Below are 20,306 nucleotides of genomic sequence, written 5' to 3' on the forward strand. Positions count from 1 at the left end.
TGGTTGAATTTACCAACGGATTAAATTATCCTCTAGAATTACACAGTGGCGCCACCTATTGTTTCGTGAAATTATATACAATCGGTAATATGTCTAGCAGTTTCTGTCAGTTGACGACGTTGTTTTGGCGCTGTTAAAAAACAACTTGCTCAACATGGTCGGTGCAATTGTTGCGTGAGAGTTCCTCTTGGATGGGAGTAGGATAATTATTTTTGTGGAAACCATGGCGGCTCAACGAGCACTGCCACAAAGCAAAGAAGCTTTATTGAAGTCGTACACAACGAGGTTAAAGGACGATGTGAAGTCTATGTTAGAAAACTTTGAAGGTAAGCTTCCTAACCTCATCTTGTACTCTATCACCGATATCTAGGAAAGTTCTCTATTCTTTTAAAAAAGAATGTTGCCACACGATAATGTACACTTGTGTACTTTTTACGCCTCGCGTTAATCCGATGAAAATGATTTGTTTTGTTTAAAGTACCGGCAGTCTGCCGAACATAACCTATACGTGTACACAATTTACTGTATTTTCAATTGTTTCAGAGATTATAAAGCTAGCCAAAGGCGAGAGCGATTCGCAGTTGTCACGGATGACACAATGCGAGCAAGACACTTATGAAATGCATGTTAGAGCAGCAAATATAGTACGCGCTGGCGAATCTCTAATGAAACTTGTCTCGGATATAAAACAGTATTTGATACTCAACGATTTCCCTTCTGTGAACGAAGCAATAGGACAAAATAGCAAATTGTTCAGAACAAAACAAGCAGAATGCGATCAGAAATTAGCATCTCTGCGGGACGACATGGCTGCTGATTTGTACGATCTCGAGGAGGAGTATTATACTTCGATATACAAATAACAGAAGCTGTACCAACAGAGTGATGCACGGTTGTGCATACCCACCGCCCGGATCATACCTTGACTACAATGTGATTTATTTGTTCGGTAAACTGTATATATTTATTTAAATAAATAAGAATAATTTTGATATTACATTCCTGTCTTGTTAGTTGGGTGCTTAACGAGACGGTAGTTCTTTCTTCGGGCGTAATTGTATAATTCATTTTATTACTTGAATACCTTGTAACACACAGACGATACATCACACAATACTTCTAAACTGGTAAGTATACTCAATAAGGTAATGTGGGATTCAAGCTTCAGATAATCGTAACGATAATCATAGGAGTAAGAATAATGAGAATAATTATAACGGTAAAGCATAATACTAATTCTTCTTCATAATCCTTGGCTTGAACGACGATGCCTTTCCATACTCTGTACAGCGATAATTTACAAAAATAATATACGGAGTCCCCTCGACCGGAGCAGCGAGATTACATCGGCGTTTAATCAGATCGAGCGAGAAATCGGGTAATTGATTCACGAATACAAAGGACGCCACGCGTGCCGCGAGCGTAATCTCGTTTGCTCCGCTCTTACCAGTACTTGTGATTCAAACTGAACGCGATCGACACGGTACTGTCCCACGAATGATTGGAAAACAATTGCAGTGTCTAGGAAGAAAAAACAAACGAAATAACAAAAAAATATCACAGTGTAAAATGCAACGCTGTGACACAGACCCATCAAGCATCGATTTAACGCTAACGCGGGCCCACGGCATTCCCTCCGCGAAGTTCTTTAAAGTCTCTACGAGACATTCCGGAGCAGTGGAAGCTCATTCGTCTTTGTTTAAATTGGCCGACGATCAGTCGTTATTTTGCGGTTAGTACTAATCGTGTCGCTACGAAGGGAAGCACCGCGAACGGATGGCGACGTTGCGTCGCACGACACGCGTGTGGTAGCCGGAATTATTAGCATCTAAATACAGCGACGGAAAATGGAACACAGTTGTTGCCTCGGCGTACAGACGCACCTGTGGTTCGGTTATCATCGTATCGCACGTTTGTTTTCCTTGAATCAGTCCGCGATCACGCGATTAACTCCTAATTTATTCGACCATACTGCCGCAATCATACCTGAAACAATCGGACGCGGTTTTCACGCGATCTTCCGAAATTTTTCGACGTGTGTTACAGTCTCCCGGAACGCAATTAACACGGACAACGAGTAGAAACAAAGACCACAACGTAGAGCGATCGGCCCCGGCAGCAAAATTCGAATTCGTCTGATTGAGCCTCGGGGCCGACAATAATTTAGTATGTACAAAATTCAATTTCCTTAAAATTAACAGAATCTCTCACAAAAAAATTCTTCGAAAAAGAACGCGATCATTCGCTGTGTGTATGTGTGTTTGCGTATGTGTTCTTTTCTTTTTCTTTTCTTTTCTTTTTTAGTTTGGTCCTCGTCCAAATGTAAGAAACAATCAAGCGAACCGAACGAAACATGATCGTTTTAATCACGGTGTATAAATGTATTATCTACACTGAAGTATGAACGAACCTGTTGAGCATTCGCGCGAGAAATGTTAGTATGGTTTTAACACGCCCTCGGTATAAATAATGAGCTTTTTGGAATTTACAATTGTTACACGTTATCCCTGGACAGAAACATTTTTCGCTTATCGTACACATACATTTAAGTATACTTAAGTAGACTTACGTTCTACTTTGGCAAAAACTTTTACAAATCTAAACTCGAGTGTTTCCCCACACATTCTCCCTCTCTCGTTTCATTTCACTTCAGCGAACAAACTTTTCTTCCTCGTCGTCGCACGTTTTTTTTTTCTCAGTTTCGTGATTCCCTAAAAAATCTCACCTAACATTCTAGCCCTCGACTGGCAGCTCGAACTCGTGTAAACGGCTTAGGATTAAAGTAATCTCAAAAAGGTTAGAAAAAACGTTCAGTTCCATTGCCGACGTCTCTCCGTTCGCTATAAAATGTGCCAAAAAGGTGATATGATACCTATGTATATCCTTACGCAACGTATTTTTTTTTCCTCTTTTCTCCTTTTTCGCGATCATCCGTCCTAATATAAACGCTCGCCGATCACTGGGCTCTCCGTGTGTAAAGTGCTTAACAATTAAGGACAGAAAAGAAAGAGACAAAGAATCGAAGGTTGACAAAACGAAAAGCACTGACGCATCTTGGCAGTTTCGATTACTCGTTAATTAGGAAAGTCTGTTCACTGTTCGTTATCGTAGTAATACAAAGTAAATGCATATACTTGGAATGATACTGTTAAATTCTCTTGATTAACGCTCGGACCGGCCACGGAAACGGCGCGTCACCGAGCGCGCCCTTAAGGGGCGGTAATCGCTTAATCATCATACAGGTGAGCATTCGTCACACGAACGAAGAAACCTTTTAGCGGTCTATCGGTGGAAGGCTCGTTCTTACGAAAAACAAAAACAAACGACAATAAAATACTTTTGCGATTAGTCTTTTCAGTTCACGGAACTCCGGAATTTCCAGGCGCGCCCGTCGAGGGGCGGCGGAGCCTTGAGCTTCCCGCGGGTCGTCTTCCGGTTGCTAAGCGTGTTCCCCTGTGACCTCGGCCGCCGGTCCTCTTCAGTAGAGAAGGTCCCCGGTGGTTTCGGAGCCCCAAGCGCCCGCGTCTTGTGCAGGCTTCAGATAGTCGATCTCGTCGAGCTCGTTCTCGGGTCGACACTGCTCCGTCGACGGCGTCGTCGCCGACATCGAGGTCGCAGCCGGCACCGGCGTCGACGACATGGCCCTTGTCACACCCAGCTCGAAACCCTCCGATGTCAAGTCCACTTTGCTAGGCGTGTAACTCGCTAGACCACCGCCACCACCTGCAGGGACAACAAGCACTAGCTTTCAGCACGCTACATTAGCAGACTCGACAGTGAGTGACGCACACGGCACAGGATTCAAAGCATGAGCGACGAGAAACAAGTGGGACAAGCGGGGAAATAGGAAGCTAGATTATCGACTCTTGCGGGGCCTCGATGCTCAAGAGACACTGCAACTGGTCGCATCGCTTCACGCGGGAAAGAGCGCCGTTTGCTCCTGGAAAAATTCGAAACAGGGCCACAGTGGTGTTACAATCCTGCGATTTTCCTCATTACGCTTTCTTATCTCTTCCGTCTACGACGCTAAAGATTACCCAGCGAGTAAACGATAACGAACAGCGTTCGTTCAATCAGCGGAGCAGATAAGAGGCAATTATCAGTGGACTGCGGATCTTCATGCAAACTAAAAAATTGTCCGCGTCAAGAAAGTGTCGAGACGAGGATGCTACATGTTTCTTTGATTATTCTCAGTACCTCGAAAATGACAGTAAACCTACCGAGCACTAAATGCGACTAACGCGTGTAGCTTTATGAGAATAACAAAAATGATGACTAGACTGCGGATTTTTATGCAAAGTAAAAATTGCCTGTGCCAATGGCAAGATACAGGCGGTACATAGACATTTATATTTTATATTATTTTTCAATTCTTCAAATTCTTTCATCACGTAGCATTTGACTCACTACATTTTATTATAAATGCATAAAATTCACAGTCTAACACATGACATTATTTGGACGCAAGGTCTAAGTAAATATAGTTGCTCCATCATTAATAAAGCAACACGAGTTAGTTATTTTTAGGGTTTAGTACAGGTTTACTGTCAAGAATATTCAATCGCTTTCTGCGAAGACCTTCACAATTTGAACAGTTCCCAATATCATAAACGTGTAACCGACGATTTCGATCGGCACACGACGGGTTCCCCGTTAAATTCTTCAATCTCCGTTGTTTAATTTTCCGTCCGGTGATTTTTGCGACAAACGCAGAAGATCCGCAGTCTAGCGACAAGAGCGGCGATTGGAATTACCGAGAAGGGTCGGCATGGATGTCGTCGAATTGGTCGAGGACGTTTTATTGCTGATCGGGGCAGATTGCTCGACGGAACCGGAAGTTTCGCCATCCACGCTGCTCTCGCCCTCCAGCATCGACGCCTCGCTGGGATACTCGAAGGTGCGAGTTGCCGTGTCGTCGAATTGTATTCGGTGCTGGAACAGAAACAGGAAAGTGGCGTTCAATTATAATCGTCGATCTCCAGAATAGCGCGATGGTGAAAGAGAAGCGAGAGATGTCGCGTGACACGGTTGTCGCGGTCGCTGAAAGAAAAAATCTGTGGAAAAGACGGTGGCGGCGGGCAAAGAAGAGGACGCAGCAGCGCCTGTTTCCCGCGGCACGCGACCATTGTTGAGGAGACAGTTACACGGCGGAAGAAGCCGCGCCGCGCGTATGTGTTCGCCACGGTGTATCGCGCAACACGCGCAGCCGGCTACAAAATAAGACACGGGAAGAACAAACAACGGCCGCGGCGAGCAGCAGCCTGGAATAACAGTAACCCGTCACACTCGGTGCTTTTTCGACTGCCAGAGCTAGGACATCGCCTCCTAGTTCGCTCCTTGTCGGTGAGCACGATCAAAAGAGAAAGCAATTCTTTTCCTAGAGAGCCGACGCCGCTGCTATCCGCGCCGGCTCGTTGTTTCCTCCGGCATCCTCTCGCCGAGAACCATCGATGCAATCAGAGATTTCCACGCGAGGCCATCTCGCTTTTCAAACAGAATTTTTCTTCAGAGACGCGCGGATCCCTAGGAGAAGTCGGCGCGCGGTAGTCGTTCCATCAGCGACGCTCAGACGAGTCACGCGTTTCTCATGATCTTTCCCCCACAGAAATCAATCCTATTCTGTGTGTTGAGATCATTGGAATTTTCCAAAAGAATAGCTACAGAATAAACTTTCAACCGACGGTTCAAGATTCGAGAGAAACTCTGCGCCGAAGAAATCTAAGACGGCCGCGACAATTATCGATTCCACCACGCAGATCTTTACAAGTCTACAACGTAGCAATTCCTAGCCGAAAGAGCTATGATTTTCTCGCTAATAGAGTGCAAGACCGGTAATCAGTAGAATGTAGATCTTTCTGCAAGACGAAATACCATCTACCTGAATCGCCAGAAAATTGAGTAACACGGGCAGCAGTTTTTTCCACAATAAACTTTATAATTTTCTGAGAGATTCTGCACTGAAGAAATCTAATATAGCTTCAACAATTATCGATTACATCGCCGATAGTTACCGTATAAATCTCTGTAAATCTGCAACGTATCTATCTACGCAGAGAGAGCTAATGATCCGTTCACTAAAAAAAAAAAACACAAACTACAAGATCAATGATCAGTGGAACGCATATTTTCTGCAACAGAGAAACGTTCAACCTAAATTGCAAGAAAATTGGCTAACACAAGAAGCTGTTTCTTTCTTTAATAGATTCTAATATTCCCCGTTTCGTGCGAACCCATAAAATCCGCGGCAGAATCTTAAGCAATTGGCATGCCATGAGTAAGAAGTTAGGCGGTTTTTGCCAGGCGGATTCGAATCGAATCTTGTCCGATCCTCGCGCGTAATCGTCCGACGGAGTCGGTGACGACCCAGCCAGGTCTACGTAATTTCTTCAGAATGCCAAAGGAGCGTGCGGAACGGCGCGGCGTTGCAGTTGCGGCACGAGCCGTGGAATCGCGTATAATTAAGACGGCATATCGTTGCATCATCGAGAGAAGCTGGGTGGAACACGACCGGCCGGGCACCGAACGAACGTCAGGGCGCTGCGTTTATTTTATTCGGAGCCGTCTTCCTTGGTCGGCGCCGCGAAACGATTATTATTCTATTAGATTGCCCGCGATAATTAGCCGGGAGAAATATTTCTAGTATGAATTAGTCGAACGCCGGCACGGACCGCGCGGGTACGCTCGCAGGCATCGGGCTTCGTCTGGGTAACAGTACCGGCAATTATTTCAACTACGCGTCGACTACTTGGTTCGCTGAATTATATGTGTTCAGCTCCGGCGTCCTCGCAGCCGAGAAACTGTTCCGACGGAACGAAAACGGTGACACGGCCGCGCGAATTTCCAAAGGACGCCCGCTGTTTCCCCCCTCGGCGTGTCCTGAACTTTTGCGGAAGAAACGGTCACGGTCAATCGTTCGACCGCTCCACTTTTCGTCCGCGATCCTCCTGTCCCATAAATCTCGATCGACATTTTTCCGCCAGCCGCGCGAACGTCGTCTAATTTCTTTTTGGAATCGTCGAGCAGCTCGGATAGCCGCGCTAAGTTTCACGGCTTTTAAACAGTCGAGATAGCTATGCAAAGCGTCGCGACTAATTGCGGCGCAACGATTTTCACTCCGGCATAATTGCCGTGAACAAACGCATAAACTATTGTGTCAGCTGTCGTGCGCTCCGCGGACACAGTTGTCCGTTTTTGCATTGCAAACAGAAAGCCGGTATCTCTATACAAGATAGAAACATTCTAAAACAATTGCGATAAGTGTCCTCAAATTGCCTCGGAGCTGCTGCTTTATATTTCGTGGGCGTATCTGCATGGTTTCGTCAGAAATGTAGATAATTACTGAGCATGATCGATGTACAGAAATATCGAAGTCTTCCATATTACTTCATTAATCCACGTTGGATAGTTTCATCTTATGCTACTTTGCGTCACTGCAGAAAATAAAGTCTCGTTGCAACGATCGTGTCTTAACCTTTTGTAATCTAACTTTGAGGAATCACTAAGATTGTTATATCACGATAATTTTTATATATATATCGTCAAATTTTAGATTTAAAAAATTGTTGAAAGTTCGAAATAGAAATACTACAAGGCAAAGATTTAGGACAAAAGGTTAAAATCGTCGAGCAAAGTTTATTTTTGAAGCGCACAAAAACATTCGACGCCTTTCATATTATTTCGTTGATCGATGTTGATTAGTTTAATTCGATGTTCCCTCGCATCATTGCCTAAAATAAGTCTGGCTGCAACGGCGAAGTTTTGAAATCGGCGAGCAAAGTTCGTTCCCGATCCTCGGCTGTCGGTCGTAGCGTCGATGAAATATTTGAGGCGACCAAGGCCGAGGGTCTTCTTAGTCGATTAATGGTGCCGGTTATTAACGAGCCGCGGCCAGTTTCGATCGGCGCGGACCGGGAAAGCTCCGGTTACATAACAACTTTTTTGCTGGCTGTCGGGCTGCTTGTCTCGTTCGCGGAAGAGGCTATCCCGTTCGTCAGCTGGCTGTCTGTCGGAATGGTACTTAGCCGCGGCTAATTTGCGAGTTAAAACTCATTTATTGAAACGCGGCTCGACCCGTCCCGGCTCGCTCTTGCGAAAGCCCGATAACGAATCGATCGCGCAACGAGCCGGGGGGGTTTAACACGATCGAGCGGCGACAACGAACGGAGCGAGTCGCGCGCCGACGGAACGAGAAAGGCTTTCTTCCAGGCGCGAAAACCGCCGCGAAAATGGCAACCGTCGGACGAACGGGATACGCCGGCAAACATCAAGATGGAAAGTTTGCCGCGGCGAAGCACGAGGACGAGGCGGGAAGCGTGTGTGAAACGAGCGACGAGTGTCAAATCGTTCCCCAGAACCGAGATGCATGGAAACCATCGAGGCCCTCTCTCCCATTGGTCGACGGTATATTGATTTTCAGGAAGAAAACGGCGAACCGGACTACCCTCAAAAGAGGGTAAAGCCTTTTGTGTCGCGCGTACGCGCTCTCTCTGCCGTAAAATCAACTTGGAATGTCAAAGCCGAGCCGAGTTTCCGCGTTAAGTTTACACGCGGTCGCTAATAAACGCTCGCGAGCGAGACTTTGCGGAACAACCGAGGCGTTCCGCGAGTCTCGAAACGGTGCTTCACGACCAGTCGATCGATTTCAGAAGCTAAACCGTTCCTCGTCAAGTCTTTTGCGCTTCAAACGCTCGCAGACATCGCGATATTGCTATTACTGCAAATTGATAAGAACTTGTTGAATAATTTTACTATCATTAAATTAAGGGACCTTCGTACACTCGTTATCTCTTAGAAATAATACAACAGAATTTTACCATTTTTCTAAATATAATTATCAGTCGTCGTTTCTTCGATTATTAACCCTTTGAACTACCGTGCAGCATTCGTTTCATTGTGATGCAAAATAACACGAGTGCCACGACGTTCGTAGCCAACCGTATTATCATGCATCCAAGTCTACAGAGCATTTTTCTTTTGAAATTATTATGCAGTTTAATGTAACGACCGGAGAATAAATCACCTGCATATTTTTGCAATTCGTTAAAATTTTCGCTGTCCACGAGCACGTTGCAGGAAGAAGGAAACTTTTACACGCTCGTTATCTCTCGTGATTAATGCGGACGTTTTTAGCGTTGCCGAACGATTCGCAGCCGAGCAATTCAATTTCATTCGAGGATTACGAGGAGGCGCCGTAATTTTATTATTTTTACATTAAAAGAAAACCGTTCGTTCTTCGACGATGCAAAGAGAGGGGACAGAACTTTTTTACGCTCGTTATCTCTCGCAATCACTGCAGGCCGTTTCAACGTCGCCCCACCATGGCGAACCGAGCAATTCAATTTTATTCGGGGAGCCGCGCGACGTGCCAGAAAACGCGACGCTGACGAGCGGAATCGGACACCATTTTGTATCGGCCGGCGTCGCAGATGGCGCGTAAATTGCAAGGCTGAAGGGGGAGAGATCTTTTTAAAGAAGATACAAACGATCTCCGCGCGTATTCTTCCGCAAAATTTGTGGACACGCTCGATTGAGACGTCGCGCGTAGCGTTCGAAAATGAATTCGAAAGGCTCCGCGCGGCGCAGGACGGGTCTCCGCGGCGTTCCACCCGGCTCGTTAAAACGGGCAACGTGGAGCGGCGAGAGGGACGGCGGGGAGGGGTGGGCAGACGAGAATTCCGATGTACCACGACGTCGTTCCGTTCTGCTTTGCATCTTTACGATCGATAAAAAACGCGGGGAATCGCGCGAGCTTGGTTCTCTCTCCTCCGGCTCGCGGCGAGGACGCGGAGAGCCGGCTTCGAAAATCCCGATATCCGGGGGCCCCGCCGGTCGCCTCCGAGCGAAAAACAACGACATTGTCGCGCGGGGCCGTGCCCCGTTACATTCGACCAGCCCCGACGAAACAATGAGCCTGTTATCGTCCGCGAGAAAGGAAACAGTTTATCGCCGCGGACACAATAGAACGAGGAAGCCAAACGGAATTTTCAAGCGTTGTATCACCGCGCCGCAGCTCGCGGGCGAGCGCGCTAGAATGCGGTCGCCGGGCGTCCGTTTGTCCACTGAAACGGCGATGGTCGGCTGAAAATCTAAGATAATGCCCGGTGTCGAATTTCCTGCAGGAGTTGCGCGGTGCTTTCGGACGGGGAAGCAACTCCGCTGGCGTAAGTCGTTTAACGCGGAACGGATTACAGTTTCCACAACGGTTACCGTAAAGTTGAACACGTTGCGCCGGGGGGACGCGCGCCTGTCGGGGGTCCTTTATTGTCAAGCTCGTTTCCCCTTCGCGCGGCTCCTTGGCCCTTTTTTTTCTTTCACGAAGACTCTCTGCTACGGCATAAGTGGACGGGAAGAGTTAGGAAACTTTCGCCATCGAGACCGGCGTGAATTTTTTACAGACCACTTGACACCGAAGCAAGTCGCCCGAGTGTGACACAGTTTGTTTCTGAAGTTCTTTTTTAGAAGAGAGTAGCCAGGAACGATGTTTAAACAGCTATCTATTCGTGCCAGTCCTCTGATTTTCGCTCGGCTAGAGAGGACGACGGTCAACGCCTAGATTTACGGACCATTAAAAACGGCTATTTTATGTCGCTTCGTAAAAACGACAAGCATATACTTATTCGGGTCTTTAGCGATTTTTATTGTAGCGCGTGCCTAATACCGCGCGTTCGTTGAATAAATTTAACCGTTAAATTTCAATCTCGAAGACGCGTGCTTTGGCATGCACATATATTTTTAACGCGTCGAACGCCGAGACGTTCTCGAAGAAATCTCTCTTGGACGGCGACATAAAAATAAATAAACGATAATGAAATCCTTCTCGTAACGCCTTTTTGTTATCAATGGAAATGTTACACAATTGTCGCGTTGGTATCCTTGTCGTAACCACGAGTTATCTCGTGGTTGGCAAGTCCAATCTTTTAAGGAACACTGGACAATCTTTTACCTCGATTAAACGAAGTTCCAGAAAAACACTCCGCGTTATTTAGAAACGAAATAAATCGTATAAATGGCGACGGTGCTCCAAGCACTAAACGCTCGAGTACTGAAATCTCGAGAAGTCTCAGACTTATTAGACGTCGTAGACGTCTGGGTTTAATTTCTATTTCGTGTGTCGCTGTTGGAGTACGAGGCGTTCTGAAGCATGACGGGGTACGCGAGGCTCTCTAGGTGCCTTTTCCCTCGGTATAGGAGAGTCGCCTGCACCGTACGGTAGGCAGTATAAAAGCGTCCAAGAATTTATCGTCGCGACGCCGCCGGTACTGCGGGGTCCCTCGAACGCCCGCGTGTCTCGCCGCGGCGCTAAATGGACGCATAAAGCTTGTTCACCGCGGTAAAAACTAGACACGAGAACGCATCCGTTACGTCCCGCAGAAACTCGTAATCTCCGGCTCGCTGACAGGATTAAACCCTGCTGCGAGCTGCGCGATCTACGATTCGTTCGGGGTCCGTTCGCCCTACGACCGCCTCCTAAAATTCTGACACCATCGAGGGAATGAAAATAATTGATGATAATTGTAATAATTATAGGCCCGAAAGTAATTATCGCGGTAAAATACTCTGTAGACATTAACCGTAGTTTTATAGCTCATACAATTTCTGTTCTTAATTTATTTTATTTACTTGCATTTATTTCTATTTAATAGGGTACGTAGTCCATTTAATACGAAACGCACACTTTTATACTTTTTTCATATTTAATCGTCAGCTTAAAAAAGAACTTAATCGTATATTTCTATGTTAGAAATAATAGAAAATAGAAATATAAAAATACATTCATTTTTGGTATTATGTAAATATCAGCAGAAAGGCAAAAGTTACTTGGAATCTATGATTATTATACCGAGGACCTTTATGCGAAATAAAAATTGTCTGCATCAATTGTAAGACACAGAAACCAACTGCAACGCTTTTTCCATTGCTAAATAATTTTAACAAGTCGCCTAGTTGCTATTAATCTTGTCATTGCCTTCTGCCAGCCATTATTACCATAAATGCATAAAACCCGCAGTTCAATAATTATACGCGTCGTTGTATCGTCTTCTGTGCCGATGACTCGTACAGAAAATGGTAACAATAGGCGTACGCTTGAAATCCGCCATCATGAAAACTGATATGAGTTGCTAAAACTGTAACAAAAGAAGCTAGGATCTTCCGCGTTTAGCAAACTAAATCGTGACCGAATAGTGTAGTCATCGTGCACAATCTAAATGGAAAAAATGGCCGTCGCTGTTGATATATCGGCTCGAGCACAGTGCTGAAGGTTTCGCGGAGATCCGCAATTTTCTCATCGCGGGAGCGGACGAACGTGCTGGGAAAGATCGCGGAGTCAGAAAGATCGTCGAGGTTAAACGATCGGCCAGGATTTTCGAATGGAATCCGGAATGCCGATGCAAATCGGCGGGCCGCCGATTGACGGCTATCGACGACGATCTCCAAGGACGAGGAAGTCGACGGCGGCGCATCATCCCATTCCCGTGCCTGTTCTCTCCCTCTCTCCCTCCCTCTCTCTCTCTCCCTCCCCCCCCCTCTCTCTCTCTCTCTCTCTCTCTGCGTCCGCATGATTTACGGTATCCGCGGCGAGCAATTAAACCGACCTTTTTCCGAAGATTACCCGGCCGTTGGCTGGCCGTCCGTCGATCGGACGGATCGCATTCAATTATACACCGTTAGCCTACGAATACGCTTGGCCAGCAAATTGCCCGCGTCCAGCCGTGTTTACATATTTCTTCATTTGCATACGAGCAGCGTGCATCGATCTATTCAACAACGGTGCACAACGGGCACGTTGCTTCGCAGAAACGATCGTTTTTTGTGCCCTTCGTCCCCTAAAAGTGCCGTGAGTCTTCCCGCCAAAACTTGGGATAGTACAGTCCGTAGCGCCAGCCAACGAAATTAAAGCAATGCGATCGTTTCGACCAAAATTAGACGGTTGAATCTTGTCGTATTGATTATTTCTTCGAATTAACGATATCTCTCTCGGATCAGTGTGTTGAATTTAATAATTAATTTCTTTGAAATGGACAGCTGAGAGATAACATCGGAGAAGATTAAAACGAAGTCACTCACGTTTTGTACAAATAATCAACTGTTCGAAAATATGTCCGAGTGCCTTATATGTTGCAATTTCTTTGTAAATGTGTGCAAGTTACTGCAATTGTGCTGCTTGTCTTTGATTTTCTTTGTATTTTGTTTAAACACAACAGTTTTATAAAATACATCATTTGATAAAGAATACTAAAGTATACAGTGGGAAGCAAATTGAGTCAATACTTTTAAAATGGTTTAGCTTTTTTAAAACTAGCCGAAATGTCTTGAATTTTTAGAAGAACCCGTTTACTATACAATGATTGAAATACCTTTTTTTTAATTCTACTATTACTTGTAATTAAAAAAATATGTACATATAAAAATAAATGTTTATATTCTTCTCAATTGGTTAGCTATTTTCGGCGAGTATACTTGTCACGAGGGAATCGCAACATTTTCTGTTATAATAGGATGACCCGTGAAATACTGTGAATTGGTTAAAATAAATTTCACATTTCGCGACTTCGTGGAATGGCTCGGCAATCGGAGCACGAGATGCGGAACGAACGAAACACCCAGTACACCGCGGTTTTCGATAACCGGCTAACGGTTCCCACAGGCGCAATTACTCGCTGATTTTTCCGTGACGATGTAAAATTAGAAATTCAAATTGACCTTCCTCCTGCCTAGTCTATCGAGCCGCCGCTGCAGAAAATCCCCGGTGCAGCAGTTAGAATTGGCTCTCGTGCTTTTTTCAGTCTCTCTCTCTCTCTCTCTCGTTCTCTCTCTCGGATCTGCAATCGCGCCGAGAAGCTAGCAGCTAGTGTTACAATCAAGAAAGAGAATTGCGGGCCAGGCAATTTTCCCGGGAATGGAGCGATTTCGCAATTATTGCGAGAGGTGACGGCACCTGCCGGGTCGACGACCACGATGGTCGCGCGAAACGACGAAAAAACGAGCCGGCGCAACGATCCTCTTCAAGTGCAAGGTTCCGTGCTCGCGGAAAATGGTTACGAGCGAACACGAGGACCTTTCACCTGCTGGAATCCGAGCGAAAGCGAATCGACCACACGGAATTCAATCTACAACTTTTAATCACCGTTCGCGCATTATTCAATTAGCCGGTCTCGAGCCTGAAAGCTGGTCCATATCAAACGTTGATGCACATGGGCTTATAGAACTTTAACCTCTTGTCATGCTATTTTCTTCATAGCTATACTGATTGAAAGATTTTCAATTCTAATAATTTCTAGGACAAAATATGACGATATTACATTACATTAAAAGCTACGAAGAAAATTATTCTGCAAAAGCTGACCAGTATAAAAAGCATTCCCACGTAGTATTAACATCATTTTTTATTCGTACAATGGTGAGAAATATTTCAAGATCAACTTGATTACTCTAAATCGGACAATAGATTTTCTTGTTCGCATTACGACTGTAACTCGATTAGACGATCGAAGAGGAATCACTCTTTTGCAACTTGTACCACGATTTTCCGAGCACGCCGTATACATATCTATATTCTAAAGGGTTCGTTAAATAAATACATTTACATTACGAACTGGACGGAATTCTCAGGATTTCCAAACGAAATGTCTTCTACGAGAGTGCAAACCGTGAAGATCTTTGATATCATTCGGTAGTAGAAAAAAATGCAGTAATTAGCTCTTAGAATGTTTTCGGAATGGCATTGTCTGACTGAAACTGTAGATCTGCTTGTCGGCGAAATTTTCGAGTAACCGAAGAAAGTGATTCCACGGATGAGTCCGACGTCGCGTCACATTTCGAGGTTCGGTGATGATCGAATAACAAGGACGCTGGGAGTCAATAAATTGCGAATGAATTCGGGAAAGGGGGATAGCCCCGTGGCCACGTTCTCGATAAAGTCGATTGTAAACAGCATCTTTGAATTGTCGACCCAATTCCGATCAAGGACAGCGGGAAATAAAGCGACGATGAAGGAATCGCTGACGATTGTCAACAAATCCGCGGACAGGCCGCTGTGCTCGCTAATTCAGCGAATAAAGCGAGAACCCGCCGTGTCATCAGCCCGGCAATTATTTAGAAGGAAACCGCGAACGATGTTGACTCGTGCGAGCCATTTATGCAACCGGGCCGCCGCCGCCGCAGCTGTTGTCACGACAATGCCCGTTTTATCGTCGCTTCTGCAAATCTCCGCGTAATTGTCCCGAAACGCACTTTCGAAACGTCGCGATAACCCGACGATAAAAATATTTACTTCGTTCGTTGCGCGCGCAACATTCTCTTAACCCGTTATGAGCCAATCGTCGTGCGAGGCAAACACTCTGTTTGCAGGTGTCGGTCGATTTACAATTGCCGGCTGCGTTTGTTCTTCGCGTCGTATTTTTCCGTCTTCGTATATCGTTCGAATCTGAATCAATTTAATCGTTCGCTGTACAAACGCGAGTCGGGCGAACAGATCGCGGGGATCTTCTGGCGAGATGAAACACACCTCCGTCAACTCCATCGTTCTAGAAACGCGATTCGAGTTTCCATTAAAATTACGAGCCCAAGGCTTCGCGAAACAACGACTCACGCGCGCCACACAACATCCTGCTGATAAATCAACTGTTACAAATGCGGCACAACTTTTCAACAAGCTCGGGGCTGCACCTGGCTCTTGCACAACGTTGTGCGAACTACATATTTGCAATGTTTCTGGCCAGTCGTTGCACGGCAACGCGCGCCGTAATCGTAACAATAATGAGAAGAGAGAAAAGCGTCGACCCCGCCATCCGCGCGGCAGGCGAGTTTTATCAATATTCCAGAGGAATTAATCTGTCGTTCTAGAGATATCGTAGCCTGGTTGCTCGATCACCGAGCAGGTCAACCGTATTGAATCGCGATCTCGAGCGGAAGATCGACGCCGCAATCGAAGATCGAGCGCGATCGCTGTCTACCGCTGTAAAACTCTGAAGACCGCAGCCTTGGGCCCGGCGAACCGGGGCTCGCGATTGTCCGCATTATCAGATGTTACGCGTAATATCTCTCCCGTAATGTCTTTACACCGGCTCGCCTCTCATTAGCTTTCACGGAACGCTATTATTAGAGAACCGGGCACGACGGCGCGCGCGGATTTGCCAGCTCTTGCGGAAACGCGCGGGCTTGCGGAGCTCTGACCGTCTTCGACCCTCTTGCCCTAACGGCGATTATGGGGCACGGTTTTCCACGGATCTTCGAAACGGACGCGGCACGGTTTAGACGCTGGTGACTAGCAGGCGAGGCACAATGTTCTTCCATAAGCAGCGCCGACGGTATGCAGCGCTTTCCTCGTCTCCGCTTTCAGAGAACGAAAGTCTTTGTTGATCGCAGAAGAATCTTGACGAGGGATTTATAATGAATTCTCTTCGACTTCTCTTCAGAGAATATAATTCGTCTTCGAAGGAGTTATTAGCGAATTTGCTGCACGGTTATTACCGAATACAACGATTTCACACGAAGTAGGATCAGTTTAATCTGAAGTAAGGGAATGCAGTGTCCCAGTAAATGATATCGAGCAACTTTGTTTTTTTTATTAAAATCGCTGTATTTTGGAGGAGGCGTTCGTCGGTTGTTTACAAGTGATCTGGAGATTGTCTGCGTTTACAGCAAAAATCCATAGACTGCAAAGACTTTAACAGGATTTAAGCAGACCGTCAAGTTACTTTGCGATTAAACGAAGAAATCAATTTCCCTTACAGTCAACATCAAAACCTTTTATTCCGCGACAAGGTCTACGCAAAGGACCGCCAAGTAATCCGCACATCCGAACCGTCAAATCGCGAGGCCCCCTAATCGCCGATAGTTGTCGCGCTCCCGTCGCGAGCCGATTGGCCAATAAAGCTCGCGCGTCTCGCGGCGCGCGCCTCGGAAAATGGCAGAACAAAGAAAACGCTCGTGCGAAATTCACTGACCCTGTTCTAGCTAGAACATTTCAGCGACGGAGAAGATTTCTCTCCTGAAATCGAAGAGGAACAATAACGCTCCGACCCGCCCGCGGGAACCGCGTCGCGCGACTCGCGTAACAAGCGTGAAACTCGGGGATCCCCGTCCGATCAAAAATCCTCGCCGGGAGAGTACTGTTATACTCTGCTGACAAGGCCGTGGCAACTTCATCCGGACGGTCCAGAGGACTTTTAACGATCCTGCGCTAGCGGTCGTTAGGGCCGTATCGGCCGCGATAACGTCTCATTGACGCGTGGATTTATTCCCCAATAAAGAGGCCGAGATGGAAACGATACGAAACAGTCGTGCCTGTCCTGTCACGATAGACGAACTAACTGCTGCTCGCGGGGGTTGAAGCTTCCATAAACTACCATCAAATTCCACATACTTATTTATTATATCATAATAATTATTACTATTAATTGTATTCCCGAACTTCGCCGTACGCTCTACGGTTATTACAACTATTTTAATCGTTTATCAATTCGTACAAATTACTGTCGACTCTGTTTTAACTATTTTCACAGCTCGTACTCAGTTTTAAGACACCACTATTTAGCAGTCTAATTTTTCTCCCTTTTTCTATTAATCTTCCTTTCGTATTCTTAATTTAAAGCAACGTCGCTACTCGTCTGTCAGATAATCCCTCACTTATTATATTTTCCTGTACTATACACGTTTCCGCAAAGGAAAAAAGTTGCTTCAAATGACTCATGGAACATCCTGTACATACTAGATTAGATTATGCTATCAGCAAAGGGTTGGAACTATAGATTTCTGAGGCGATCTCTGTCCCAAAGCGACATCGCTCTCACAACGAAAGCGTGAAAGTTTCGGTGCGCTGACGAATCGGAAAATCGCAAGCGTTCGTACCCACTTGGATCTCTTTTCGCTCTTCGGAGAACCGATCACGGGAAAAACCGCGACGCCTTCGAACGCGTCGGTTAAGTAACCGTGGCCTCGAGTAATTTGTCGGATTTTTCCGGCGAGATGCAAACCGGGTTGAGCAACGCGGGTCCCGGACGGCGGCCCGAGTTCCAGCCACGCGTTCCGAAGCGCGCTTGTAATTTTTCACCGTTAGAATTCCGCCAGTCTGTTCAATAAAATTAAAATATAGCGTAGAGGCGACCGAACGGCCGGGCCCGATCGAGGCCGAGAGCCATTTCCAAGCGGTTGTGCACGCGCGGAAACGCGCGCACTTTCGCGCGCCGGAGATAAACTTTACGCGATACTTACTTTTATGGCGCACGCCTGGCAAGCTCGGACATTTGCTTTCGGTCATAGCCGGACGGTTTAGGGTAAAGGCGCTCTCGCGCTGCGAAACACTCTGCGTGTTCCCAAGGTGTTCTCGCAACGATCCGCGAGCGTCCCTCTCGTCGCTTTTGGGCCGCTGCCGGCGAGGGTTTCGCGAGCGGAACTATGTCGCGAGCAAGCAAACATTGAATGACTGGCTGTTTGCCTTTGGCTTTGTAATTGCCTTTGTACCACGCTTTCCATAGGCGTTGAAAACGGTTCGCGTTCCGGGCGATACAGACATCCGAGCACACACACACACGCACACACACGTTCGAGAGCCAGTCGTTAACATTCCCTTGGCCGACGGTGTGGAAAATTCGCAGCCGGGGCCAATGGATTTCGATCCGCAACTTTATCCTCAAACGCTTCGTAATCCCGCCGGGTAGGTTTACGTCGAGTAAACCGTGAGAGACGAGATCGAACCGTGGAAGTAGATTATATTATTTTCTTTTCTTTTCTTTCGCGCTTTTAAAAATCGTCGTAAGTTAGTACAATATGATATCCTGAGAATACCCTATTCTATTTCTTAAACATCAAGATTATTACTTGAACTATCTACTGCTACGATCCACATTTGGGAATTTTTGCAATTTAGATGGAACGTTGAACAATGATGAAATAACATCTTTGTACCCCTCTGGAACCGATACAAGTCTTCAAGTTCGATATTTACCGATTGTTTAACCAAAAAGCGATCGCAGGAAGAAATCGAATCACGGCAGGTTCCAGTTGCCGGCAACAATTTCAATTTCACGAGACGTTCGACACGGCGATGAGATTCCGATCGGAGCAGGTTACCAGCCGGAGTTAATAAACTTGTTCCCAAGGAAAAGTTTATCGGCCCGCGTTTGCCCGTGTTTTCCAAGGATTTTCCATCGGGGGAATTCGATTCGGCGATAACTCTCCGAGCCGAGAAATTCCGTGCGGTGGAGCGCGGGCGCGCGGTACGGGAGGCTCGGGGGCGAGCGAGCGCGTTTTCTATCGATCGGACACGGTCGACGAACGCGCCGCGGCGTAAATCCGAAGGAAATAACGACGGATCGGCGAACAATCGATCCGGGAGAGATATCGGTTTTCTCGGGGCCGGCCTCCGGAAGATCGATCGCCGGACAATAACCGCCGCGACACGCTCGCCCCCGCTTCCGCGAGACGAGAGGCATTCCTCGCGAGCGACGTTTTCTCCACGGGGATATCGGCCGAGGGAACTTTCGAATATGCAAATTCCATCGTTTTACCGGTTTCGATTCTTCATACACACTCTCGTTGCGTAACGTTATTAAAGGTTAGGGTTTGCCGGGGCTAATTGCCCGCTGAAAATTCAAACAAACAATGCGCCCGCGGTGTTGCTCGAACGTCGGGGACACGTCTCTCATCGACCATTCGATTGCGCAATCGATCGCTTGACGTAACCAACCCTTTGGAGGGAGATCGGATCGTAACGATTTGTCCAATTGGTTTGGGATATGTCGTGATTGGATAATCACGGTCGCAATTATGATCCCATCGAATCTTCGAACGATACACGGCGAGATGTTCGATATCGATATCGTGTTTGCAAGATCTTAAAGGGTTTAAGTCCCTGTTACGCAATCATTGAATTATTCCTATTAAATATGCCATCTAGGCGAATGCGTTATTTTAATGATATCAATGATCAGATGTATGCACAAAGTAACATCGATTAACTACGATTCTCTATCGCGAACATTTATTTATATATATCTTTTTTTCTTTTTCTTTTTTAACAAAGGGATATTCTCATAACTGAATCTATTTCTAATACTATAACGTGAAAGTAATATAGTTTGACTGTTCAAGAGGAAGATAAAATTACAAAAGGGCTAACAAAGACTACCCAAAATAATATCCTCGTTTTCAAAAATTAATTCATCTGTAAATTGATACATCGAGAATTGAAAACGGAGAATCCGCAAGATTCTCCATCAAAGATGAAAAGTATAAAGCGAGATAAATCGTTGGTCACTTGGAACGATCCACGGCATCTCAAAAGCGTCTAAATCAATCGCCAAAGC

General features: G+C 46.1%; 2 protein-coding genes across 3 annotated transcripts in view; one reads left to right on the forward strand and one right to left on the reverse strand.

The window, feature by feature from the left end:
- The first annotated feature begins 143 nt into the window (after positions 1 to 143).
- Positions 144 to 1,590, forward strand: LOC144474155 (mediator of RNA polymerase II transcription subunit 22). Its single transcript, XM_078188752.1, has 2 exons — positions 144 to 326; positions 544 to 1,590. The coding sequence occupies exons 1-2, from the start codon at positions 224 to 226 to the stop codon at positions 861 to 863; spliced, it is 423 nt and encodes a 140-aa protein (XP_078044878.1). The 5' UTR covers positions 144 to 223; the 3' UTR covers positions 864 to 1,590.
- A 928-nt stretch (positions 1,591 to 2,518) lies between these two features.
- The window catches only part of Bif (protein phosphatase 1-binding protein bifocal), a 44,574-nt gene continuing 26,786 nt past the window's right edge, over positions 2,519 to 20,306 (reverse strand). Inside the window, exons 4-5 of one of the 2 annotated variants that reach the window (XM_078188749.1) lie at positions 4,755 to 4,932; positions 2,519 to 3,723 (exon numbers count right to left, since the gene is read on the reverse strand). In XM_078188749.1, coding sequence (XP_078044875.1) covers positions 3,479 to 3,723; positions 4,755 to 4,932 — 423 coding nt within the window. In that variant the 3' untranslated portion in view covers positions 2,519 to 3,478. Of the gene's footprint in view, positions 3,941 to 4,754; positions 4,933 to 20,306 lie in introns of both variants that reach the window. The other variant, XM_078188750.1, reaches the window with a different exon arrangement.

The sequence above is a fragment of the Augochlora pura genome, chromosome 8 (assembly GCF_028453695.1).
Source record: "Augochlora pura isolate Apur16 chromosome 8, APUR_v2.2.1, whole genome shotgun sequence".
Classification (NCBI taxonomy): domain Eukaryota; kingdom Metazoa; phylum Arthropoda; class Insecta; order Hymenoptera; family Halictidae; genus Augochlora; species Augochlora pura.